Source organism: Lacerta agilis, chromosome 9, assembly GCF_009819535.1.
Source record: "Lacerta agilis isolate rLacAgi1 chromosome 9, rLacAgi1.pri, whole genome shotgun sequence".
NCBI classification, from domain to species: Eukaryota; Metazoa; Chordata; class Lepidosauria; order Squamata; family Lacertidae; genus Lacerta; species Lacerta agilis.
Window position 1 is genome coordinate 74,721,334 of NC_046320.1, and position 27,774 is coordinate 74,749,107.

The window sequence follows — 27,774 nt, forward strand, 5'->3', positions numbered from 1 at the left end:
CCAGCCACAGCCAGGCTAGTTTCTTGGTGAGGTAATGTCCCTCTATGTATGGGCCAATTGGGCCATTAAGGTAACAAGGGAAGTGGCTCTGTGCCAGAAGACAAATGGGTGAGCCCCCTTCCCTCAACTCACTGCTAGTTAAAAGACACAGGCCAGAGTTGGGAGTTGAGTTATGTGAAGTAAGGCAGCAGGCTGGGAAGGCAGAAAGTCAGAGCCATGCCTGATTTTTGCTAGGATCCAAGGCTGTGGCAAACCTGTGACAGCTGTAGAAAGGAGTCAGAGAGCATGGCTAATTTCTGTTTTGGATTCTCCCTATGGGAGAAGCAAGGCCTTTTGGAGTGTTAAAGCTGCAAACCCATTCATCGTAGGCTCAGGTTGTATATAAAGGTAAAGGTAAAGGTACCCCTAACCGTTAGGTCCAGTAGCAGACGACTCTGGGGTTGCGCGCTCATCTCGCTCTATAGGCCGAGGGAGCCGGCATTTGTCCGCAGACAGCTTCCGGGTCATGTGGCCAACATGACTAAGCCGCTTCTGGCAAACCAGATCAGCGCACGGAAACACCATTTACCTTCCTGCTGGAGTGGTACCTATTTGTCTACTTGCACTACGTGCTTTCGAAATGCTAGGTTGGCAGGAGCTGGGACCTAGCAACGGGAGCTCACCCCGTTGCGGGGATTCGAACTGCCGACCTTCTGATTGGCAAGCCCTAGGCTCTGTGGTTTAGACCACAGCGCCACCCATGTCCCCTCCAGGTTGTATATATGTGTAAATAAACCAAATCTCCTACAGACACCCCAGTCTCTGCTGTTCCTCATTCCAAGGAAACAAAATCCTGGGTAAGCGCCTGGAACCTCTATAATCTCTCACTGTTCAGAGATTAGGGTGGCATGCAACAATATGGACTAAACATTACACTCAGATTCTTCTGTAAATGCGGGGTTGATGACCTCCTCAGGTCTTTGGTCCCATGATGGCAGGAGTGGGCAACTTATACAGCTCTTGAGTAGGCAATATGGAAGCATGAGCCCTCTCAGCTATGGACAAATGAAGGCTGGTAGCTAATGGAAGCAGAAGGTAACCTCAGGGAGCTCATGCAAGTAAAAAACCTATTCATAAATTTGCATTACATTATACTGTAAATGAACTTTAGGGAGATGGAGGAGAGTCCACCACCTCTCGAGGTGGTCCATTCCCTGCCAGGAAGTTCTTCCTACTGTTTATTCAGAATCTCCTTTCTTATAACTTGAATCCATTGGTTTGGGTCCTGTCCTCTGGAGCAGCAGAAAACACCCCAACTCCCTCTTCCGGGTGACAGCCCTTGAGATATTTGAAGGTGGCCATCTTGTCACTTCTGTCTTCTCTTCTCCAGGCTAAACACACCCAACTCCCTCAACCATTCCTCATAAGGTTTGGTTTCTTGACACTTGATCATCTTGGTCACCCTCCTCTGAACATGTTCTAGCTTGTCAATATCCTTCCTGAATTGTGGCACCTAGATTCAGGGACCTGGGACACCTGGTGGGGTCTTCCCATGGCAGAACAGAGTAGCGCTATGACTTCTCTTGATCACTTGTAACAAACAACCTGTGAGCTGGACAGAACTGGCCCAAATCAGCCCAGTGAACTTTATGGGTTTGGGTTGTGTCCTACCCCAAACTGTCTCTGGATCAGTGGCCAGGCACTGGGCAGAGACTTGGCGAGGACCCACCACTGCGATGACCAGGGAGGATGCTTACTCAGACCACCAGCTTATAGGTGTAGCAAGTCTAGAGAAGCAACCAGATTAGTCTGTGGCCAAGTTCACTCACTACAGGTTTCTGGGTATGGAGTGTGCAGCTGACTTACTATCAGGCATTCCACAAGGGGGGATTTCATGTGCACTCGAAGGCTGTGTGCTTTTCCTGTCGCAGAAACGGCCTCAAGGAACATCAGCACCGCAATCAAAAAGGTTTTCTTCAGGCTTATGGTCTAAACCCAAACCCAGAGCAAAAAGCAGAGCCTCATTATCAAACAATGCTGAACCCTTATGTAAGCTATTTAAACAACTTTTGATCAAGTAAAAAGTTCTTCCCCCTTTTAACCAGGGAACAGATATTTTAATGGAGCATTTAATACAACTTCTTTTGTAGCAAGCACCATTTCAAAAGAGACCTTCATTGCAGGTTCTATGGCATGTATGTCTGCTATTATTTGAATACCAGTTGAAAGCACATTTAAACCTGCTCAAGTGTTTGGGTCATAAATTGGCTCTGGGATTCAACGGTTCTCTTGTTATGCTGGTTTGTTATGCTGCTTCTTGTGCAATTTTTAGAGGTGTAATTGCTGGCTGTACTTTGGATGTTGTGCCCCATGCCAGGCTCCTTGAGGAGGAAGAGCAATATATAAATGAATAAAGTCTCTTTTGCCTTTTGTAGCATACACATTGCTATCTGGCATGAGGATGCAATTTCCAATTCATGTAGTTAACCAAGTAAAAGCCCTAAAAGGCCTGTTCAAATAAAGGGAACAAGAAAATACGTTCTTCATTTGAAAATATCTAGTGCTCAACATAAAAAAAAACTAAGATCATGGCCACTGGTCCCATCACCTCCTGGCAAATAGAAGGGGAAGAAATGGAGGCAGTGAGAGATTTCACTTTCTTGGGTTCCATGATCACTGCAGATGGTGACAGCAGTCACGAAATTAGAAGATGTCTGCTTCTTGGAAGAAAAGCAATGACAAACCTAGACAGCATCTTAAAAAGCAAAGACATCACCTTGTCGACAAAGGTCCATATAGTTAAAGCTATGGTTTTCCCAGTAGTGGTGTATGGAAGTGAGAGCTGGACCATCAAGAAGGCTGATCGCTGAAGAATTGATGCTTTTGAATTAGGTGCTGGAGGAGACTCTTGAGAGTCCTATGGACTGCAAGAAGATCAAACCTATCCATTCTCAAGGAAATCGGCCCTGAGTGCTCACTAGAAGGACAGATCCTGAAGTTGAGGCTCCAGTACTTTGGCCACCTCATGAGAAGAGAAGACTCCCTAGTAAAGACCCTGATGTTGGGAAAGATGGAGGGCACAAGGAGAAGGGGATGACAGAGGATGAGATGGATGGACAGTGTTCTCGAAGCTACTAACATGGGTTTGGCCAAACTGCAGGAGGCAGTGGAGGATAGGCGTGCCTGGCGTGCTCTGGTCCATGGGGTCACGAAGAGTCGGACAGGACTGAACGACTGAACAACAACAACAATGTAGAGGCCATGTTTGTGGCTGATGCAGCCAGTTATTCGTGGCAGTGAAAATCAAACAAGGAGCTGCACAGAATTTGGGGGAAAGTGCCCAGGCTGAACTGGTGAATGAACAAAAGGGGAGGCAATGAGGTGCAACTTCAATGTCTCACCAGAATAATGTCTGGCATCACAGCTGCTGCGCATGGAGCCAGTGTTTCCTTTGAGCTTTCCCTTCAGCCCACCCAGAGCCCTAGCCAGCAGTCAGCTCAATCCCCATTGGTGTATTACTACTACTACTACTACTACTACTACTACAATTTATATACCAGTCTTTATCAAAAGGTCCCAGGGTGGTGTACAACATTAAAAACACATTATTTTTTGCTTCAATGGGCATTATGTTACACTTCCTTGTACTAAACCTGCTTTTGCCATTTTGTTGGCAGAGATCCTTCTGCAGCTCTGCAGTTTGCTAGTGACCTGATAGGGATTTGACCACTGTCACTGATGCCATGGCAACTGCTAGCTCTGACACCACAGGTAAAATTTAACTGGTGGCAGATGCACTGGAGGTTGATCTGTTTTCCAGACCCAGTTCAAGATGCTGGTTTCTACCTACAGAGCCCTCAAAACTCAGGGGAACCCCCTTATTTCTGCCCATGCCTCCTCCTCCCATGCCACAGCCTTCTCCTGAGATTTAAGCTCCACTATGGAGGCCCTGCAATAAGTGTCACCTGGTTTGCATTCCAGTCTGGCCTCCATGCTGCCAGATTCCCCAAGCTCTGGCATTTCCATGAACACAGTTCTCTTCCACCCTTCTGGAAGCAGACCCAGACCTGCCTTTGCTGTTGAGATTAAAGCCTGCATATCTCTGCGCAGCTGTTTATTGGTTGATTTTGCTCTTACTGGATTTTTGGTTTTAGGAACTTAAAAAGCTGCTTTATATATGCCGAGTCAGACTGATCAATATTATGAACCTTACCAGTAGGGAGTTATGAGCTGGTTGCTCCAAGCTCAGAACATGTAGTTTAAACAAGTCACCTTAGTGTTTCTGTACAAATAATTTAGAAACATTCACTACTCTGGAACCTAAGTTGTACTGCCTGTGTTTTCTAACTGCTGTGTGGAAAAACACATGAACCTGACCTTTGAAAAGTTTGTTAAAATATCCTTTTTAACCTACTAAACATGTGGTCTCTTACTATGCTAAGGGAAGAGGGGAACTTTGGAAGCAACATAAAGGTCTAAGAGCCTATATATTTCCACACACTACTTTTCTGTATATTTCCACACACTACTTTTCTGTATATTTTGTGATTTTAAATTTCTGCGGCGTTTCTCTCACCAAAAAGTACTTGCTCCAAAACTTTCAAGCAACTCTTTTTAATATACCTATATAAATCTCCTTCCTTGGAGGTTTTTAAGCAGAGGTTGGATGGTCATTTCTCAGGGATGCTTTCATTGAGATTCCTGCATTGCAGGGGGTTGGATTAGAGGACCCTTAGGATCCCTTCCTTGGGAAAGATGGAGGGCACAAGGAGAAGGGGATGACAGAGGATGAGATGGTTGGACAGTGTTCTCGAAGCGACAGGCACGAGTTTGGCCAAACTGCGGGAGGCAGTGGAGGATAGGGGTGTCTGGCGTGCTCTGGTCCATGGGGTCACAAAGAGTGGACACGACTGAACGACTGAACAACAACAACAACAACAACAGGATCCCTTCCAACTCTACAATTCTATTATTCTAATTGGTATAGAAAAGTTATGAAATAAAATAAGTCCTGCCCTTCCCAGGTCAGAAAACGCATCATTGCCAGATGGGGCCCAATCGCCTTCTAAATGCGGCCCGCGGATGGTCCGGGAATCAGCGTGTTTTTACATGAGTAGAATGTGTCCTTTTATTTAAAATGTATCTCTGGGTTATTTGTGGGGCCTGCCTGGTGTTTTTACATGAGTAGAATGTGTGCTTTTATTTAAAATGCATCTCTGGGTTATTTGTGCGGCATAGGAATTCGTTCTTTTCACTTCCGGTTTGGTGCCGGTCAATGGCGGTTCTTTTTTTTTCACTTCCGGTTTGGTGCCGGTCAATGGCGGACGGGAGCTGAAGAGCTCCGGTTCTCCGAGGGGCTTTAGGGGTTACCGTGCCTGCGCCGCGGGCCCCTTAAAGCCACGGGAAGAGCGTCCCGTGGACCGTGGTCTTGTGGGCTCCAGACGTGTCGCCCCCGCTCTCGGTAGACCCTCGTAAGGGGGAAAATCGAGCGAGCGGGGCAACGGCACGGAGCTGAAGAGACAGCTGCCCCCGGAGAACAAAGCAGCGATCCCGCCGGATTCGAGCACCCAGCACTTCCTAACAAGAGACTGTCAAAAGAAACTCTGTAAGTAAAACTTATTTATCGGACTTGGAAACTTTAAAGACTTTAGACTTACAGAGAAAATTTCAAAAGGAAGCCCGCTCTCTTTGAACTGCTTAACAGAGCAGGGTAACAGTAAAGGAGCTAAGCCGCGACTAACGGGAAAAAGTTTGCTAATTCTGCCGAACTTTTTAAAAGTTGTTTAAAAGTTGTTTGGACTGTTTTTAAGGACTTAATTTTAAGAATTGTGATAAAAGAAGACACCGCTTCACCCTCTGGATTAGGATTCCGGGTCAGAAGCGGGCTGCATTATATTGTTGCCATTTACTTTAGTAACTGTTTACCAGAAGAGACTTTTTAACTTTGTTGTAGCCGGCTGCAGCCAGTTTACTTTATGGACTTGGTGGTTACATTGCAAGAGAAGATACAAATACTGCCTTGGGCTGTTCAAACTAACTGTTCTTGACTTTTAACGAGCTTTGAAAACTTTAAAACTAGTGAAATCTTTGCCTATATTTTGGATGGTTGGAACTGCTTGGGACTTCTGGCTCAGCAGCCTCTTTGTTCTCTGGATTGAATTGCTGGCCACCTGGTGTTTACTTTTGGGACTGTTGGTTTTCCACTGTGAATGTCTGAGACAATAACTACAACTGGGGTGACCTTGAGACTACAGTTACAGAGTGACCAAGAAATGCAAGACAGTACTAGAGCCAAAACTTCACAAAGAAAAGGCTCTTTTTCTTTAACCTCACAGGAACAAATGGCTAATGCTATTGAGAAATTAACTGCTAGCATTTCAGAAATAACAGAAGGACTTTAAAAAGTATCAGAAGACGTGAAGCAGACGCAGACTTCAGTAAATTCAGTAAATTCAACAGTAAACTCTGCAACAGAGAAGCTTCAAGCTGAAATCAAAGATTCCACCCAAAGATTAGAAAAGTCTATTGGCCAAATTGAGGAAAACGTCAGGAAAAATAGAGAAGAAATAAATAAAATTGGTCAAGAGGTGACAGTTTTAAAGAAAGAAACTGAAGAATTTAGAGCAGTAAAGGAAAAAATAAAAACGGTGGAGCAAAAACTGGATAATATTGATCTGGAGAAAATAGAAAGAATTGGATCAAAGCAGAGCAGTGTGGAAGAATCTCTTGCCTTTCTTCAACTACAACAGAGAGAAGGAAACATTCGTCTCAGAGGACTCCCAGAACTGGAAGAGGGAAGTTTAAAGGCATATATTGTAGAGCAATTTTCAACGTTTTGGCATTTGGAAGAGGAAGACGTCTCAGCACTCATAGTGAAGGCCTTCAGATTTGGGCCCAGAGGAAAGAAAGGTACCAAGGCAGTCGGTGATTGTTCGATTGTGCTAAACAACAGATACCAAAGAGACTACATCTTGGACCTACATTACAAGAACAACCTAGTGGTCCAGCAGAGCAAAGTTGTATTTTTTAAAGACATCCCCAAATTTTTCCTGGATAAAAGAGTATCTTATAACGACCTAACAACAGAGCTAAGAAGAAGGAATATTTCCTTTAGTTGGGAATTTCCAGAAGGCCTCACTTTTATGTTCAAAGAGAAGAGAATAAGGATAAGATCCCCGGCTGAGAAACAAAAATTCCTGGATAAGCACCTGGAAGATTTTAAAGGTTCAGCACTAGATCCTGCTTTTTTCTACCAACTTCCAGGAGTACTTCCACTGCCAGGGACCCTGAGACCAAGCGATTCAAAAGATCCAGAAGAAGACAAGAAAGATCAGGCAACGGGAGGAGGAGACTAAAACATGGCTCTTAAATTGATGACTTGGAATGTTCGGGGATTGAACCAGAGACCGAAGAGACACAGAGTCTTTCATAGTTTGGAAAAAAAGAATTTAGACATAATATGCTTACAGGAGACCCATGTAGTTCGACGACACAGAAGAATTCTACAAAACAAAAAATTAGGCCAAGAATTTATATCATCGGACAAAGTCAAGAAGAGAGGAGTGATAATCTACGCAAAAGAGAAATACAGCCCAAGACAGCTATTCAAAGATGAAGAAGGGAGATACATTGCTATTGAAATTAAAGTACAAGGCGAAAAATTTTTGATTCTGGGACTTTATGCACCTAATGATGGGAAGTCAATTTTCTATAAAAATATACATGATCTGCTGTTGGATTATTTGGACTATAAAATAGTGTGCCTTGGAGATTTTAATGGTGCAGTTTCCACATTAATGGATAGATCGCAGAGAACCAAATTAACAAACGATGGGAAACTCCCAAAAACATTTTTTGAAATGGTGGATAATTTGAATTTGGTGGATGCTTGGAGGCTAAGAAACCCCACTGAAACAGAGGCAACATATTTTAGTGAACCTCAGCAGTCATGGTCGAGAATAGACTACATCTGGATTTCGAACGAATTGGCCCCGAAACTACAAAAAGCAGAAATCAGTCCAAAGACATATTCTGATCATAACCCTGTACAAGCAAATTTAAAAATAATTTCCAAGGACTCCTTCAGATGGAGAATGGATGATGCTTTGATGAGAGATGCCAAGCTGGTAGAAAGAGCAGCAAAAAAGATGAAAGAGTATTTCCAGATTAATCTAAATTCGGAAGTGGAAAAAAGAACTGTCTGGGATGCAAGCAAGGCGGTAATGAGAGGGTTCCTCATAAGTGAAAAAGCAAAAAAGAAGAAACAACAAAATGCTGAAATGGAAAGACTTTTGAAATTAATTAAAATAAAAGAGAAAGAATTAAGAGGACACCCCAAAAGTCTAATAATTCAAAAAGAAATTAAATACTTGCAATCCCAATATGCTAAAATCATGAATCAAGATATTGAATGGAAGATTAAAATGATGAAACAGAGATTTTTTGAATCAGCAAATAAATGCGGAAAACTACTAGCTTGGCAACTGAAGAAAAGACAGAAAGCAAATATCATCAACAAATTGGTAGTAAATGAAAAAATTGTGGAGAACCCGGAGGAAATTAGATGGTGTTTCCAAAGATTTTATAAACAATTGTACAAGGAGGAGAAAGTAGAAGAAACAGAGATTGACCGGTTTCTGGGAAAAAATGGATTGCAAAAAGTCCCAGAAGATAAGTTAAATATGCTCAACCACCCTATATCGACACACGAGATCAAAGAAGCAATCAACAACATGCAGATAGGGAAGGCCCCAGGACCAGACGGATTGACTGCAAAGTATTATAAAAGTTTGAAAGATTGGCTATTGCAGCCTATGAAAGAAGTTTGCAATAAAATACTAGAAGGAGATAGGGCACCAGAGACATGGAAAGAGGCCTATATCACACTGATTCCGAAACCAGATACAGATAAGACTTTAATGAAAAACTATCGTCCAATCTCGCTGTTAAATGTCGATTACAAAATATTTGCGAATGTCATGGCTTCAAGATTAAAAAGAGTGCTGAAAGACTATATTCATAAAGACCAAGCAGGTTTTTTACCAGGAAGACAACTAAATAATAATACAAGAATCATCGTGGATATTTTAGAGAAACTGGAAAAAAACATAAATACAGACGCAGCACTGATGTTTATAGATGCTGAAAAAGCCTTTGATAACATTTCTTGGATATTTATGAAGAAAAATTTGGAAAAGATGGCAGTTGGACAAAGATTTTTAAATGGCATTAATGCCATTTATACAGAACAAAAAGCAAAAATTATAATAAACAGTGTGATATCGGAGGAGATCAGAGTTGAGAAAGGAACAAGACAAGGGTGCCCTATCTCCCCTTTATTGTTTATCACGGTCCTGGAGGTCCTTCTAAATATGCTACGAAAGGAGAAACAGATTAAAGGAATAAGGGTGGGGGAGAAGGAATACAAATTACGTGCCTTTGCAGATGATTTGTTGTTATCCCTACAAGAACCTGAAAGCAGTGTCCCCAAAGCTTTAGAACTAATTGAGTTGTTTGGACATGTAGCCAGCTTCAAACTAAACAAACAGAAGACCAAAGTATTGACTAAAAATATGAAAGCAGAACAGATACAAAAATTACAAGATCGCACTGGCCTCAACTTCGTTAAGAAAGTAAAATATCTGGGTATCAATCTTACTGCAAAAAATCTGAACCTGTACAAGGACAATTATGAGAAGCTGTGGACAGAGATTAAAAGTGATTTGGAGATATGGACAAGACTGAAACTTTCATTGATGGGCAGAATAGCTGCCATTAAGATGAATGTCTTACCAAGGATGTTGTTTTTATTTCAAGCCATTCCAATTTTGGATAAATTGGACTGTTTTAAGACATGGCAAAAGGATTTATCGAAATTTATATGGCAGGGAAAAAAGCCGAGAATTAAATTTAAGGTTTTAACAGACTCTAAAGAGAGAGGAGGCTTTGCCCTACCAGATTTAAAGATTTATTTTGAAGCAGCGGCCTTTTGCTGGTTAAAAGACTGGTTTAAACTAGAAAATACTGATGTGTTGGACTTGGAAGGCTTCGACAATATGTTTGGTTGGCATGCCTATCTTTGGTATGACAAGGTAAAAGTTCACAAGACTTTTAAGAATCATATAGTGAGAAAAGCCCTGTATCAGGTTTGGATGAGGTATAAAGACTTGTTAGAGAGAAAGACTCCTAGATGGATTTCACCTGTGGAGGCCAAGGCCTATAAGAGACCTAATATGTCTGCAAGATGGTTAAGATATGCAGATATATTGCAGCGAGAAGGTGAATAGTTTAAGTTGAAAAGTTACGATCAAGTGAAAGGCGAAGTCGCCGACTGGCTGCAATATCATCAAATTCATGAGATTTTTAAAGCAGACAAGAAGATTGGTTTTCAAATGGAAAAATCAAAACTGGAAACAGAATTGATTGAATCGAACTCTAAAAACCTTTCCAGGATGTACAATTTGTTGCTAGAGTGGCATACGAAAGATGAATTGGTTAAATCGACAATGATAGATTGGGCGAAAGATGTGGGCCATAATATTATGTTGGATGATTGGGAGAGATTGTGGAAGGAAGGTATCAAATTTACGGCTTGTAATAGTTTAAGAGAAAACATCATGAAAATGATCTATAGATGGTATCTGACACCAGTTAAGATAGCTAAAATGAATCCTACAATGACTAATGTGTGTTGGAAATGTAAATCTGCGGAAGGTACCTTTTATCATATGTGGTTGTCATGTCCAGGGGTAAATGCTTTCTGGGACAAGATTTATAATGAACTCAAGAAGGTAATGAAAATTACCTTTAGTAAGAAACCAGAGGCATTTCTTTTGAGCATGACCAACGAAGAGATACCCAGTCAGGATAGAGTGTTTTTTATGTATGCCACAACAGCTGCTAGAATTTTACTTGCAAGAAACTGGAAAGGTGAAGAGATCCCGTCAGTGGAAGAATGGCAGATGAAGCTAATGGACTATATGGAACTCGCCGAACTGACCGCGAGAATCCGAGACCAGAGGGAGGAGAAGGTGTCGCAGGATTGGAAGAAATTTAAGGACTATTTAGTTAATAGTGTAAAATTGAATATCTGAGCAGAATTAGCTAGTAGAATTGGCTTTAGCTTGTTAATGTTAGATAAAATTGTTCAGAAGAAGTTTTGTGGTGAATGATTTAATTGTTTAAGAGCATCTTAGGATATTGAGTTTAAGTGATGATTTATATTTGATTAATCAAATCTAAAGATTATTAAGAGATTTGGTAAATGTTTATGGAAAAAGACATATTGATTTGGAATGCAGTGGAGGGAACGGGGGAAGTCCCCATGTAGAGAAGATAGAAACAAGAAGGGTATAAAGATAAGTGTATGTGTAGGTATGTATATGTTTTTCTTATGTTTATTGTTATTGTTGTTGAATTTGTTTATTGTTCATTGTTTATTGTGTTTTTTATTGTGTATTTGTGTATTTGTAGTGTTTTTCTTTGTTTTACGGAAAATAATAAAAACTTTATATATAAAAAAAGGAATTCGTTCTTTTCTTTTCTTTTTTCAAAATATTGTCCGACCCCCCACAAGGTCTGAGGGACAGTGGACTGGCCCATGGCTGAAAAAGTTTGCTGACCCCTGATATAGAATTAAAAACCATAACCTGAAAACATTTAAAACATACAAAAGACAGTGATTTGTTGATACACATAGTGCACAATACCATTCTCTTTATCGTAAAGGCAAAAATGGTCATAATACCATTGGGCTGATGGTGCAATACTCAATCAATTTGGACAGAATCAGGTCCACTCTCGGGAGAACTTCATCTTTGATCCCCAGGGCCACCTGCCCATAGCAGAGCAGGAGGGTGTTCCACTTGAAGTCCTGGGGGTGGGGGAGACAGTCAGTGTTGCCAGGATCCTGTCCAGCATTACAGGGAAGCCAAAGTCAATGGGATTACCCTCCTTCTATCATTCCCCCAAAGGTCCTTCCCTTCACTCAAGCAGCAGAGAGTTTGACTTTCTTTCTTTCTTTCTTTCTTGAGAAGACAAGATCCCTGGAATCGCTGCAGACAGAGGTGGCTCCTTAGTGGAGAACGAGGTCAGAGGCCTCCCTGGTGAGACTGTGGAAAGTTCTGCAGCAGCCTCTCTGACTGCAGGCGGAGAATGACATGAATCAGCACAGTGCTGAATTTAGAGTGGTGAGGGCAGCTGCCTTGCTTGTCTAATGCGTCCCGTAGGCACTCTGGGGAAGGCCAAGGATCTTGCCTTCTCTGTCCTCTGTCCAGCCTTGGGCCCATGATGAACCAGAGGTCACCAGGAGGGACTATGCAAAGCCTCCATTACAGGACTTGTCACCCTTGCTTAAGGCAGCCGCATATGTTCTGGAGTCTCTGCAACACAGAGAGACATTGCCAAGCAGAGTGGAGCAGAGCAAGGTGTTTGGGAAGCCACAGCCAGCAGCAAGGAGGACCCAATGGCAATCAAGCACTTTTGCCCCATGCAACTAATGGGAGACAATGCCGAAGTCGCCTCACCCTCCCTGACAACCAGTGAGAACACCAGACTTCAGCTGTGTCATGAGCAGTCTGAGCACCACTGTAACCAGTAGGCTGGTCTTTGCAGAAGTACAACATAGCCATGTCCAAGAGAAACTCATAACCTCCACATTTATACTTGGGAATAAAAATGGTCTAATTTCTACAAAATATTTTGTTGTTGAAGAATATAAATAGGAGAGGAAAATACAATACTATGAACATCTCCCCTCCCCCATGCCCTGGCAATGTACTACTTTTCCTGAATAATACCTGGCTGCTGCTTTCTGTAGATGTTTCATGGGTGGAATCAGCCTTGCTGAAGTTCTCCAAGGCTTTGAAAACCTCATCAAGGTGGCGAGACGCAGCCAAGCCAACTGCAGAAGCAATGCCCTGAAGGAGAAGGAACCAGCCAGAGGAAACAGGGTGAGCCAGACCAGACCATGTTTGTATAGGGATATGCAAGTGTCCTGAGTTACACAGAACTCTTCCCTGGGCAGAGGCGCCAGGCAATGGGATTCTCTGAAAGGTTTCAGAAACAGAAGATTACAAATGCAAACATTTTAGGCACTTCAGCGGATCAGCACCCTTGGACAGCAAAGGGCTGCACACAACATAAACAACATGCTAAAAAATTCCTTCCAGTAGCACCTTAGACACCAACTAAGTTTGTTATTGGTATGAGCTTTCGTTGCACTCTTCTTTCTTGTAACTTGAGTCCATTGGCATAGGTCCTACCCAGCAGAGCAGGAGAAAACAAGCTTGCTCCACCGACTTCCTTCCAATGGGAGAACTGCCTCTGCTTCCTGCTTCTTAACCAGTTATTGATCTACAAGGGGACCTCTCTTCTTTATCCTATGACTATTGAATTTGCTCGGGAGTTTCTGGGATGAGGCATTTTATCAAAAGCTTTTTAAAAGCCCAATTACACAATGTCAACTGAATCAGCCCTATCTGTATGCTTGTTACAAAACTCTGAAGTTTTGTAAACTGTTTGAAGGTTTTCTTACAATCAAGTTGTATAAGAATTGTGTGGGATGGAAATATACAAATAAAAGAATGCTAAAAGGTTAATGAGACAGGACTTAACATTGCAAAAGCCATGCTGGTTCTGTTTCAACCAGGCTTGTCCTATCTGCTTCATAATTCCACATTTCATAATGCTTTCCACCAGTTTTCCCAGGGCAGACATTCATCTAACTGGCCAGTCATTTCCCAGATGTCTTCTGGGCTCCTTTTTAAAAACTGGTGATCCATCAGCTGCTTTCCAGCTTGACTGCTGCATTTCCCATTGCCGTGCCCTTCGGAGAACTCCCTTCTCCTGGTCCTGTGGACAAGGAGGAGGCTGGAAACCTCTCACCTTTTGCTCTCTTCTTGGATTACTGAGCTGTGCCAATGGCCCAGCATCAGCCTTGGGCCCCCAGGGACGTGCCCAGGCCTTTGTGATCATGTCAGATTGGGCAGGAAATCAGATGACAGATGTCCCAAGGGAGCCAACCGAGAGGCGTTTCTTCCCTCCCACACTCAGAGCCACTTTTCTCTGGGACAAGCAAAGCTCAAATTCTTTCACCTGGTCAATGAAATGCCCTGAGGATGGGTGCTTCTCTTTCTCCTCTGGGCCTCCCCACCTGCATTCCCCACGCCAGCCCAGCCCCCTATTCCCTGCCTCAGAAAGTGCAACACTTCACAGGCTGCTCTCCTTCTCCTGACCCACACCTCGCCCTCAGGTCCAAGCTGGGCCAGCAAGGACAGCAGGATGATGTGGGGCTTGTCTACAAATGCAGTGATGGAGTCCCTTTGCTGGGAGGAGAGCAGCTGCCTTGCCTCACCGTCATAGCTATCAACTTTCCCTTTTTTGTGGGAAATTCCCTTATTCCAGCGCCGTTTCCCACTGCAAAAAAGGGAAGGTTGACAGCTATGGCCATTTCCCACTGCAAAAAAGGGAGGGTTGACAGCTATGCTCACCGTGGCTTCCCAAGGTCCTCTGTGGTGCAAGGCCAGGAGATGGCTGAGCTGCTCCTGGACTAACTGAGAGTCATCTGAGACACGCAGGATGGCCCCATAATACTGATAGAGAAAGACCTGTAGGAAGAAGAGGAAGAAAACAAACACCCACAAGGTCACGGGGAGACCAAGGGATGAGAACCTGGTGTGTGTGGGTGCGCGTGGTTGACTGAGATTTCTTTTCCAAAGCATGTTACAATAGTGTTGTGAGCCTTGGTGGTAGTGGGTTGGGGTAGGTGGTATGCCCGAGTCCCTTCTAATTCCTGGATCCAGCAAGGATTCAGTTGTTGGAATAGCCAGGCCAGCGTCTTGGTAAATAAATAGCCCCTAAGTATGTGCAGCTGGGGTAACGAAGGAAGTGGCTTTGTGCTGGTAGCTATCCCTTCCTCAACCGGCTTGGAGTTAGAAGGACAAAAGGCAGAGTTGAGGTATGTGTGAGCTGGGCTGGAAGCAGGAGGCTGGCAGAAGCCTGAGAGGGAGAGACATGCTTTATTTCTGTTTGAATCCAAGGCTGTGACTATGGGAGAAGCAAGAACTTTTGGGGTGTTAATACATTGGTACCTTGGTTTTCAAACTTAATCCATTCCGGAAGTCCGTTCCAAAACCAAAGCGTTCCAAAAGCAAGGTGCGCTTTCCCATAGAAAGTAATGCAAAATGGATTAATCCATTCCAGACTTTTAAAAACAACCCCTAAAGCAGAAATTTAACGTGAATTTTACTATCTAATGAGACTATTGAATGAATTGGTTTATTATTACGGTCACAGACCAGTTCCAGCCCACATACAATATCAAGGAAGTCATAAAACACGATAGGGATACATCTGAATTTGCAATTAGGTATAACAGGGACAATACAGATAAGGCAACAATTAAAAATATATAAATTAAAACTTAGTCACTAGAATATAACCTAAAATTATCATTTAAGGCCTTAATCATTATGATAGCACTGCTTGTTCCCTAAGTTTTATGGCAATCGCACAGAATTTGGCTACTCTTAACGTGATCTCAGGATCCTTGTCCTCTACCAGGGATTTTAGACATTGAAGTTCGGATTCATTTGGAGATTTTTGCATAGCAGGGGTAATGAATACCGAGCGTATATCCCCATAGAAATAGCAGCGTAACAAGGCATGAGAGACAGTTTCTACCTCCATCAAGCCACAGGGGCAGACTTGTTCCACATATGGTTTACCCTCGAATCTGCCCTGTAATAAGGCAGATGGCAGCACATTGAATCTAGCAAGGGTAAATTACCATCTGTATTTAGGTAATTATAATTTTGACAAATAATTTGCTGGGGTAAATCCTCTCCCATTATCTTTTATTGCTGGGTGTTTATTCTTCTCGTTCATGTGGCATTGCAGTTCCACACCCCCAAATTCATTGGCTGATTATTGCTCTAGCTTTCTCATAACCTACAGCTCTCAGGGCCTGTGAGGAAAACCCCCAGTCCTCTTAGCTTTTCCTTCAGTGTAGCTTTCCATTTGGATTGGTAGGAATCCAGTAGGGTTAAGGGTGCCAACCCAACAGGGAAAAATATCAGTTTTAACCGATAATGGATCTTCAGAATCCATATCCGAGCACTAACAGGGATTTGCCCAACCTCCAGGCTGACAGCTATGTTAGACACACAAGAAGGGATCCCTAGCAGGCAGCAATAGAACTTAGTTTGGCATGATTCTAAGAGAGCAAGATTTAAGAATCTGCAGATCTGAGAGCCCTATGTCAGTTGTGTTAATATTTTTGCAGCAAAGACCTGGGAGGCTGCCAGAATATTTTGGCCCCCTTTTCCATAGAAAAGCCTTATAATAGCTTTGGTAGCTCTTTTGGGCATTTGGAATAGTACAGTGGTACCTCTGGTTAAGTACTTAATTTGTTCCGGAGGTCCGTTCTTAACCTGAAACTGTTCTTATCCTGAAGCAAAGTTCTTAACCTGAAGCGTTATTTCTGGGTTAGCGGAGTTTGTAGCCTGAAGCGTATGTAACCCAAAGTACCACTGTATTTTTAACCTGGTAATGCCACGAGCCCTTTTCCTGAAAGTTTATACCCAGGTATTTAAAAGACGGTACCTGTTCAATAGGTTGATTGTCAATTCTCCATTTGTGTCTCATTCTTTTTTTAGAGAACACCATAACTTTGGACTTGCTATAGTTACCGTATATACCCGAGTATAAGCCGACCCGAATATAAACCGAGGCACCTAATTTTCCTACAAAAACCTGGGAAAGCTTATTGACTCAAGTATAAGCCGATTCACCTTTGCCGCTGTGGAGGAGGAGGAGGAACGAGCAGCCCGAAAGCAGCTCTTTGGGCTGCTCCTTCCTCTTCCTCCTTTGCCAAGTTTGCATTTATGCAAGCAGTTCAGGAATGGAACAAGCTGCCTGGGGAGAGTAAAGAACCACCGCTCTTGTACGCTTCTTAAGGAACGGTTGACAGGAGAGCGGGTGGCGGCATGAGCGGAGAGAAAGGGCTTCTTTCTCACCGCCCCCACTGCCCGCCTCACTCGAGTATAAGCCGAGGGCAGCTTTTTCAGTACAAAAAATGTGCTGAAAAACTAGACTCAAGTATATACAGTAATTGTTAATTGTTCAGCATTACAATAGACTGTGAGAGATCTTAGAGGTTTTCTTAGGCCTACACAGTAGAAGGAAATTAGAACTGCATCATCCGCATATAAGAGAACCGGGAGGGGTGTACCAGCCAATTTAGGGGGGGGGCATTTTCTTTCTCCTTGTTTCCTACGAAGGAGTTAATATAGAAGTTGAATAAAGTAAGCGCAAGGACGCAGCCTTGTTTAACACCATAGTAGGTTTGGTACGAGACCATTGATCCATAAAATGAAAGCAATAAACAATGTACTGCAGTCACACAATCAATCAATCAATCAATCAATCAGTAGCTGAACCGGGTTCCACAGTTACACACAAAAAAAGAGCCACAAAACCACAAAATAAATAGCAAAAACAGACAGACCTCAGCATAACACTCAAAATGGAAGTGTGGCACTCAAAATGGAAGTGTGGCACTCAAATTGGAAGTGTAACGCTCAAAATGGAGCATGTTTGGCTTCTGAAAACAGTGCGCAAACTGGAACACTTACTTCCAGGTTTGCAGTGTTTGGGTTCCAAGTTGTTTGAGTACCAAGGAATTTGAGAACCAAGGAACCACTGTACTCTGAGCTCCTCCATCATAGGCTGAGGTTGTATATGTGTCTAAATAAACTATAGGTCCAAAAGGCACCACATTCTCCACTGTCCCTCATTCCCAGTTACAGGTAGGTAGCCGTGTTGGTCTGCCATAGTCAAAACAAAATAAAAAATAAAAAATTCCTTCCAGTAGCACCTTAGAGACCAACTAAGTTTGTTCTTGGTATAAGCTTTCGTGTGCATGCACACTTCTTCTGAAGAAGTGTATCTGAAGAAGTGTGCATGCACACGAAAGCTCATACCAAGAACAAACTTAGTTGGTCTCTAAGGTGCTACTGGAAGGAATTTTTTATTTTTTATTTTGTTTTGACTATGGCAGACCAACACGGCTACCTACCTGTAACTTTGTGGTTGGGTTAGGGTTTCAGGGGCAGCATTTTACAGCTGTAGGGAACTGAACTAATGGACAAAAGAAACATGACTGGATGACGGATCACATGAAAACTCCATGAGAAACTTCTTCTGGAAAGCTGACTGGATTGCTAGGACCCCACTGACCCCAGGGGTGGCCAGAGCCCCAGGCCCCCTGTAAGCAGAGCAGTTCATGGGGCTTCCTTCTTCCACGAACCTTCTCTGGGCTTTGGTCATTCTGGGTCTGCTGCATTCTCATCAACTCACGGCTGAGCTCTGCACAGCAGGCCTTGTCCGTGACGTCAATCAGGAGCCGCTCCACAAACTGCAGGACACAAACGGGAGAAACAGACTGAAGGGCAACATCTGGCTCTTCCCAAGGCCCTCCACTGCAATGCCAAATGCTTTGGAGTGCCTTCAAGATCGCCCAAATATATCCCTTGATTTTGTTTTTAAAAACCTGAATGGTGCCTGAGGGTCCCCACTGTGGTGCCAGCAGCAGAGAAAGGCTGTTTGAACTTAGCCAACAAACTTAATGTACTTTAATATTGCCCCACCCCACAAGTTAGAACAGCCCCAATTTCCTTCTGCCTCAAGACTGGCTGGCTCTGCTTAGGCCACCTGAATAGATCCCCCCCCCTGCCCTTGAGGAAGAAGAGCTCTCACCTTACCTCCACCAGCTTTCGCTCCCACACATCAGTCTTGTAGGCGTCACTCTCTGTAAAGGCTGCATAGGAAAGGCAGGCAGTGGATCAGGGCCACTGAGTTTCATGAGCATCATAAAGCGCTTCAGACACTAAGTCTGTGGAGCAAGCAAGGATTGGTCCTTTTTGCCTATGCAATGCTAAATCTGATGGTGCGGGCTTCAAATGCATAGCATAGGTCCTTGCATTTGAAGTGCATGCCATTATAGGCTACAATCCTAACCCCACTTTCCTGGGAGTAAGCCCCACTGAATACAGTAGTACTTAATTCTGAGTAGACATGGTGGTAATGGCAGTGACAGACTGTGCACCAAAATAAACACAAGCTTATCAGCAGCACTCAAACTGTGTGTGTCCAGAAGAGCTTTGCTAGGCATTTCCCCAGAGCTCATTTGCAGGCTTCAGCAGCAGCCATGGGCAGTTCATGAGCAGCTCTCCAAATATATGAGGCAACCTTTGTTCATGGTGTGGGATGTAAAGCACAGGAGCAGTCAAACACAACATTGCTAGAGTGGACATAGAAGGGGAACTCTAGGCCAGCCAGTCGGAACTTGCTGTTTCTCCTGGGCTGGGATGGACTTCCTCTGTGTAACTGGAGATGGGGGTAGTCTCACCTGAGCAGGTTAACACAAAACCACAGGGGCCAGACTCCATCTTCCTCTTTTGGACCACACTCTCAAAGAAGTGAGACCGCTAGGATGCTCTCTTGGCTTCCAGCCAAGAGAACACAAAGGAGCTGTTTTCCTTTATGGAACAGTCTCCTGAGTAAATGTAATTTTTACTAAGTTTAAGTCTGCCGTCTGGGATCCAATTGTGAAAAGATGATTTCTCGTGAGTAAACGTTCTTATGCTTTTATAGAAGACTGTGTAATGTCTTATTTTGAGAGGGATTAATGGGGGAAATACCAGGATATTTATTACAGAGGTTTTAACGAACCTGAGCAAGCTTTCTGCTGTGTGTGTGTTTAAAAAGGAGAATGAGAACTCTGCTAATTTCTGGGACTTGTAAACACAAGTTGGAATAGGATATCTTAAACAATATATCCTCTCCTGCATCCCAAAACATTCCCACACATGGGAGGGGCAGGAGAAGTATAAGGGGAACAATGAGGGACCCTGAGGGAGAGACAGGCAGAGTCCGCTGTGCCGGGCCTCTCTTGGAACACACTGTCTGGGTATTTGCCCCCATCTGCCCCAGTATAATAAGGGGTGGCCATTTTCTATGATGGGCAGCCAGCAATGCTGGCCCTGTGCAGAATTCCCAGGGACCTGCTGATAGAAGCTGGCTGCTGCCTCTGGCTCATTTGGCTGAGCAGGCCTAGTTTTCTCCAGGTGACCCCTATCCCAAACACCCCAGAGGACTTTGGATCAGAACCAGCTCTGTTCTGACGACACAGAGGCAGAGTGGAAAGGGAGTACTGGGAAGGATGAGGCTTTTGTACCTTTGTTTGCCAGTTTCCCCAGAACACAGAGGATGCTACGGTATGGGAGCAGCCGCCCTTGGAAGCCATCCAGAAGCTTGCTCAGCACTTCTGCTGGGAAGTGGTTCCAGAGGGCCACCAGGATGTCACCAGCTGCATCCTGGTACAGGTCCCGAAGATCCTGCAGAAGCAAAGGGGATATAAATGTCAGGTGGGCAGCTGAGGCCACTTGCTCATTTCTGCTCTGTGGGGAGTGGGGGGGGGCACTGCAGCTGAAGGGACCTTTCACTCAGGCACCCCCCCCCCGACCCGCTGTATTTCTAACAGGGGTGGACAAAGTTGTTGGTCAGGGTAATATGGTGAAAGGTTGTTTGCCAGAAATTATCATCACAGGCCATTGAAAGACAAGAAGAAGCTCCTTCAATTTAACCTGGAAACATGTTGGCAGGGGGGTCGTGAAAGATCCCTGGAACAACATGGTCCAGCTAACTGGTTGTGGTAAAAACTTGGACGGCTGCATTTCAAGGCACCTGAGATTCCCAGAGCTCCTTCAAGGGCAGACGCATGTGAAGCACATTGCAGAAATCTCATCTGGACCACTGCAGGACCCAGAGTGAAGATAATGGAGTCCGTGTATAAGAACAAAGTGGTCAAAGGCACTTCTGGCTACTGCTGCCTCCTGTGCCCAGGGCATCTGTTTGCTGACTCACTAGACTCCTCTGTCAACATTTGTGTGGGGTGGGGCTGGTTGCTCCTAAAGAGGACCTCCCTGGACCCCAAGGTGCTTTACAATTATGGTAACCGCCCTGTCACAAATACCCCTTTGGGTGTTATGTGGTTGAGAAGGTGGTGGCAGTCCAGTTGCAGACACCCTTGGTGGAAATGGGTTGCCTTGACCCCTTCCAGCCTGGCTTCAGGCTCTGCTTTGGTCAACCTGGCAGAGAACTGTCTTCAGGAGAGGGATGGGAATGGAGACCTTGCTGCTCTGTGGCTTTCATCACCACTGACCATGGCCTCCTCTGGACCTTCTCCAAGAGCTGGTGGCACTGTGTTCTAGCAGTTCTGCTCCTACCTCTGAGTTTTATGCTTCCCCTTGGCAGTTGTGCTGTGGGGGTCTGCAGGGCACCAATTTACCCAAGTTTGTTTAACATCATATGAAGCCATTGAGAAGGGTCTCTGGGAGATTTGGAGCAGGGTTTCAGCAGTATGGTGATGACACCCAGCTCTGTTTCTGTCTTGCATCTGACTTGCATCTGACTTGGGAGAGGCTGTGACTGTTTTAAGCCAGTGCCTTGGTGCAGTGGTGAGGTGGATGAGGCCAACAAACTGAGAACGAATCTTGGTAAGATGGGAGACTCTGTGAAAAGAGTCTCCAAGGTCTGGAAGTTGGGGAGATCATCAGTTGTGGATGGAGTTATTCTCCCTCTCAAGAAACAAGTGCATTGTTTGGGGAGCTCCTAGACCCATCTCTGTCACTGAAGGCTCAGATGATGTCTAGGGAAAAGCAGCTACAGCCAGCATAGACTGGGATGCCAACCACACCTTTTTCTTAGCTGCTATGACTGGGGATGGGCTAATGGGATGGCCTGTTGTTCCATCAGGGCTCTGATTGAATGAAATTCTCCCATATTTGTAATATGCCCAAGTACTGGAAATTATTGGGTTGTTTATATCCTTATTTTTATTATGTATTTTGTGCTTTTTATATTATAATTTTATGTTGTGAACTGCACTGGGATCTACAGATGAAGGGTGGTATACAAAATTAATGAAAAAATAAATAAAATATTGCAAGGCTTGAAAGGTGGTGGGAGAGAGCTAGCATCGCTCACTCCTTCAGCTTAGTGGTATAAGAAACATCCATTTCCTTACTGTGGTCCTCAGCATATCTTCAGCAGCCAGTTTGATTATGACTTTAGCCAGTTTGTAGTCTACGCTGTGTGCTGACCTGATCACCGTCTGCAGGATTTCATTAATGCGCAGTCGATGTTTTGGAGAGATCTGTAGAAAAGAAGGAAATGCGAAAGGAAACCAAAAGTCTCATGTCAAGTGCCAAAGGTGGTTTGTGGATGCATGCAAAAAGCAGCAAAGGCCAGCATTGGATTCACTCAAGGCACCCTGCAAAAAGAAGAGAAAAGGAGCTTCCATCTGAACCCACACCTGACTCCTCAAAGAATTCATGCTGGTGAGAAGCCACAGAAATGCTTGCAGGGTGAGACAGATTTAAGGTTAGCACAAGCCCCCTCACAGCTCACTACAAGGTTTTCCTCTCACAGAACAGGGGTGGATCCTGAACTCCACTGCCCTTGTGGGCCATGTCTGTCCTTTGTTGCACCAGCTTCCATTCAAGCAGGTGCCACAAAGGGGCCTGCTCTGGTCAGGGCTGGTCAGCTGCCCTCTGTAATGATCTCTGGCTGGCAAGCAAGCCCTGATAAGAAGTAATGACTCTCTGGTGGTTTTATGTATGTTTATTTACAAAAAAAAAAAAAAACCCCATCCAGAGCACAGCTTCTCACCTGCTCGCATTTACAATAGTTGGTCAGTCTGAATCTTGGCCCCTCCCACAGTAGGAAGGATGTCAAACTCCCGTCTTTCCCCCCTTGCCCTTCTGTTGCCATCTGATCTTATCCAGATGCCTAGAATGGGGACTGAGAGGCTGTCCTGCCCCCTCCCCACTGTCACTCGACACAAACGCAGACCTCTGCTTATCTACTGATTGCCTAGCAATGCTCTAGCTGCCTTCCAACTCTTCCTCCCCTTGAGAGATAACAGAGTTTTCCCCGGGAAGGGGGGTGTCTAACTGCCCTTCCTTGACTCTGTCAACCAGCTCTCATCTGCAGAATTGTTCCCTCATTTATTTAGTTCAGTTTCTGAGTCTAACTCAGGGGTCAGCAACCTTTTCCAGCCATGGGCCGGTCCACCATCCCTCAGACCATGTGGTGGGCCGGAGTATATTGGGTGGGGGGGAATGAACGAATTCCTATGCCCCACAAATAACCCAGAGATGCATTTTAAATAAAAGGACACCTTCTAGTCATGTAAAAACACCAGGCAGGCCCCACAAATAACCCAGAGATGTATTTTAAATAAAAGGACACATTCTACTCATGTAAAAACACGCTGATTCCCAGACCGTCCGTGGGCCGGATTGAGCCACATCCGGCCCACAGGCCTTAGGTTGCCTACCCCTGGTCTAACTCTACCCCTGTGTTGTGGGGGTGGGAGGGCGGTACATTCCTGACACCCTCCCACCAATTTGTCTCACCACCACACCAAGATGGAGCAGTCCTCCTTGTGTTGTCCCCCCCCCCCCCGGTGAGCCACCCTTTCTGCTTTCTCCTTTCTGGCCACACACACCATCGCAGAGTCTGTGTGTCTGACTCTCCCAGACACTGCCCTGCTTCACATAAATGCTTCAGAAGTGCCCAGACAGACACACCAAGCTGCAGCTGTGGGGTATGCAGGTCCCACTGCCCCCCTGCTGCTCCCAAGGTCAGTGGGTGCCTTCTGCAGGTGGTTCTTGCTTAGAAGTGTCTAAGGGTCCCAACAGCAGAAGAGCCCTTTTGATGGGTGCTCTTCCTGATGGCTGATAATGGCTCCAAGTTCAAACAGCATCTTGAGATGCAGAACGCAGCATGATTCACCTAAGGGTGTTTTGACTATGAGGATGTAGAAACCACATTTTATAATAATTTTATTATTTATACCCCACCAATGTGCCTGGGTTTCCCTATGCCATAAATGATGTGTAATCATTGGGGGGCACAGGCAGACCAGATCCAAGAGACCCCTCAATTCCCTTCTGCAGCTGAGCCTTATTGCCATTGCTATTTAACATCCACGTGGAGCTGTTGGGAGCAGCCATGAGGCATTTGGGAGCATCTCACAGTCACAGAGGTTTCCTGCCTACCTTGTGGATGCTCTGGCGATACTTGCAGATGGCCCGCAGGACCCCGGCCAGCTTGGTCTCTGCCAGGGCACACAGGTTGTCGATGGAGGCCTGCACCAGGAAGGGACCAGTTCCTTCCCGGAGATTCCTCAGGTTGCAGAAGCAGATCTGTGATTCTGATAAAAGGAAAGAGTGAACCCTGACCAGGCCATCCTGAATGGGTTATTTATTTACAGTATTTATTTATTTATTTATTAACATTTATGCAAGTTCTGTCATAATACATGAAAAGTGGGTGGGGGACATTTCCTGTCCATACAGGCAGCTGAAAGCTGCTGGTCCCAACTCTGCCCCAGAGAGACTCTCAGGGGCCTCTGAGCATCGGAGCCAACTCCAGGGGCCATGGGTGCTTGGGCACCCACAATAATATAATTCTGGAGGCTGGGCACCCACAAAGTCAATGAGAAAATCTGGCAGGCAGCAGTAGTGCTGCCTCAGAAAGAGAAGCAGTTCAGCTCCGCTCTCTGTAGCCAGCAAGTGAGGCAGCCTTTTCTGGGGGGTGGGTTGGGGGCTCAAAAGCCCCTCCCTGTGAAAAAGGGTGCCTCACTGGGACAATGGTTTCATGACCCCCTTCTTCTGCCTAAGGCTGACAGCTCACCATTCTCGTCTAGCTCTTCCTTGTGAGGCTCTGCCCTCTCCTTTTGCCGGGGAAGAGCAGCAGGTGCTGTGTCTCTGTTCCAAGTGCGCTCCTCTTCCCTCGCTGGATGAGCCCGGACTCTATTCTTCCGTGGACTTGCTCTCTTGAATACGGAGCAGATCCTGTAACAGAACTGAGAGCTGAGGCAGGTGGAAATATCTTTCCCAAAGATTACTTAGATGTTTCCAAAACCCACCATCACCTTGTAATATCATGTTAAACGTTATTGCAAGTCTTCTCAAAAAAAGACTAGACAGGGGGCACAAAGAAGGAAGAGAACATTATTATTTTTTTGAATGGCAGTTTATAAAGAGCTCATTGTCCAGCTGTTCAATATTTAATATGAGAGACTGTGTGTTCTCCAAAAGAATATAGGAGAGGAAGACAGCCTCCTCAGTCCCCCCCATGCGATTACAGAGCCCACGCAGCTAAAAATGCAGAGCAGACCAGCATGAAGTTCTATCAAGATCTAATAAAACCATAACAGAAGAGTAACAGAATAAGGTGAAATACATAAACTTTCTGAACTTTAACAGAACATGTACAAGCCAAAGTATAGCATCATGCACACATAGGCCTACAAGGGCCAAAAGAATAAGGGAATCAGTGACATTTGGGGAATCTCCCTCATCAAAGGGACAGCTGAGGCTCAGGAGGTTTTTCCTTACCTGCTGAAACATTGGTATCTGAAGAAGTGTGCATGTACATGAAAGCTCATATCAAGAACAAATTTAGTTGGTCTCTAAGGTGCCACTAGTTATGTCCCTGATTGGGGCATTTGGGGGGCAGTTTGGTTTGTTATTCTGGGAATATGACCAAACACCTCATCCCGCCATGGATGCAGCAAGGACACCCTTTCTCCACACTTCTGTGCAGACTCAGAGGAGAACCTGTTATGTGCAGAAGTTAACATGACTGGAGTAAAGCAGCAGCAATGGACTGCTTTGAGCATGGCTTCTCTAATTATTATTTCTTATTATTCTTATTCACTTCATATCTTTACCACTTTAGATTTTAAAGAAAAAAAATCTTAAAACACTTTAAAGCATCAAATAAAACAAAACAAAAAAAGATTACTGAAGAAAGTCAAATCTAAAGTATACATTCAAAGAAACATAATTAACAGGAAACTAAAATATTACCTTAAAGTTTTCAAAATAAAACATTACAGAGGCAAGCTACAGAACACATATTTAACACAAATTTAACAAAAAAAAATTGTCTTAAATATTTCAAAAGAAAACATTACTCAAGGAAGTCACACAAAATCCACAGCATATGTGAGAAAGTAACAGATACATAAACGTGAATGCTCAATTAGTGGTAACTTATATCCCCTTGCAAATCATCTGGAACAACACAGGTTCCCCATCCCTGAGAAGTTGAATTTGGTTGTTTAATTGCAGCTGAAGTGGAGCAGAAAGGAGTTCTCAGCCGTATCAGGCAGAGCTGCTGCACAGTCTTGTTCCCATCCTCACTTTAGCCCTTTTAGGGTGGGATATAAGTGTGGCTGCATTTTATGGATTGAAGACAGCATTGCCTTTAGCCTGTTAGACTCTTGCAAACTTTCCACTTCAAAGAAAGGCGAGGAGGAGGAGGAAGGGCTGGGTTCAGTTCCTCCCCTTGCTGAATTGCTGGTTGGTGTGACAACGGATTGCCTGAGAGAGCTCCAGGCCTGTATAGGTTGACCAGAGTCTTTGTTCCTTCACAACTGCACAGCAAACTGATAGTCAACAGATACAGCTTTCTTAGTCAGGAGACTCAGTCATGGAAACACCAGTGCTAATGTGCACCTGTTAAAACCACACCTGGGCTTTAGGGTGGGTAGGTGGGTAAGTGGGGAGCCAGTAGCTCCAGAGAGAAAGGTAAGCTACATTACTTGATGGCTTGCACATTTCCAGCTGCAAAAGGCATATGCAGCTGGGCACCTCCTTGGGTCAGCTCCAACGAGCTGAAACCATTCATCTTGGCATAGCCAGGGAAATGGCGCCCCTCCACCCTTCGCACCAGCCTCCCTCCTGCTCCTCACTCATGAGTCTCCCCCCACCTTGCCAAGCACAAGGCCAAAGATCTGACAATCATCTAAGATAACGTCTCAACATCTGTCCACCAATTACCTTCCACAGAGAGTCATGTTCTTTTGTGAATTTTGTCTGACTCAACTTGGCTGACATTTTCCAGACGTTTGTGGGCAACTCTGTTCTCCTGTTCACCACAATGTACTTTATGTCATACGTGACATCACAATCACAGACTGCATTCATCCCAGTCTGTCAGCGCCAGCACTGAAGGCTTGGAAGCTCTGGAGTTCCTGCCCACTGCAGAGAGAAGTGCCAGCACATAGCAGGTGCCCAGAGGTCAGGGAAGAAAGGGCAGCAGCATGGGGCACCTCTTGCTGCAACAAGGGCCTGAACACTCTGCTCCTCCATCATTTAAAATAGGTGCAGGTTGTGAGAAGTCACAGCACACAGCCCCTTCTGCTGTAACCCATCCTGGGTCTTATTTCTAATAAATTTCATCTCCCAAACTGGTTTCATTTTTCAATATTGACCTTCCTCCCAAAGACTGTGGTGAACCATCCCAGTTCTAATGGTGTAACTCTGTAATTTACCGGTAATAGTGCCAAATGAAGATAATATTGTGACTCTTCTGGTTTGAAAAGGAGTTGCTATCACGACATGAATTCCATTAGACTGGGAATATTCTGGAAGTGACATGGTGAAACTGTTTATTATTGATTCTGAAGAGAATCATAGCACGCAAAAACAATTTCAATCAATACAATTGTTTTCCCCGCAAAATATATGTAAAGGTGGGATCAGGATGGTTACCAATAAATCATATACTGTGATGTAACTGATGGGAAGAAACAAGCAGATGGATAAATATAGAGTTACATGCCACCCCAATCTCTGAGAGATGTGGGGTTCCAGGGGTTCCAGGTGCTTACACAATGTCTGTTTCCCTTTAGAAATGAGGCACAGTGGGGACTGG

At 44.5% G+C, this 27,774-nt stretch overlaps 1 protein-coding gene across 1 annotated transcript in view; it reads right to left on the bottom strand.

The window, feature by feature from the left end:
* Positions 1 to 27,044, bottom strand: part of LOC117052642 (maestro heat-like repeat family member 5) — a 48,755-nt gene extending 21,711 nt beyond the window's left edge. The window contains exons 1-12 of the mRNA XM_033159613.1: positions 27,016 to 27,044; positions 26,898 to 26,933; positions 24,742 to 24,902; positions 24,105 to 24,259; positions 22,067 to 22,195; positions 20,216 to 20,375; positions 18,741 to 18,796; positions 18,287 to 18,394; positions 14,469 to 14,585; positions 12,777 to 12,896; positions 11,726 to 11,851; positions 1,846 to 1,968 (exon numbers count right to left, since the gene is read on the bottom strand). Coding sequence (XP_033015504.1) covers positions 1,846 to 1,968; positions 11,726 to 11,851; positions 12,777 to 12,896; positions 14,469 to 14,585; positions 18,287 to 18,394; positions 18,741 to 18,796; positions 20,216 to 20,375; positions 22,067 to 22,195; positions 24,105 to 24,259; positions 24,742 to 24,902; positions 26,898 to 26,933; positions 27,016 to 27,044 — 1,320 coding nt within the window. The remainder of the gene's footprint in view (positions 1 to 1,845; positions 1,969 to 11,725; positions 11,852 to 12,776; positions 12,897 to 14,468; positions 14,586 to 18,286; positions 18,395 to 18,740; positions 18,797 to 20,215; positions 20,376 to 22,066; positions 22,196 to 24,104; positions 24,260 to 24,741; positions 24,903 to 26,897; positions 26,934 to 27,015) is intronic.
* Between the last annotated feature and the right edge of the window lie 730 nt (positions 27,045 to 27,774).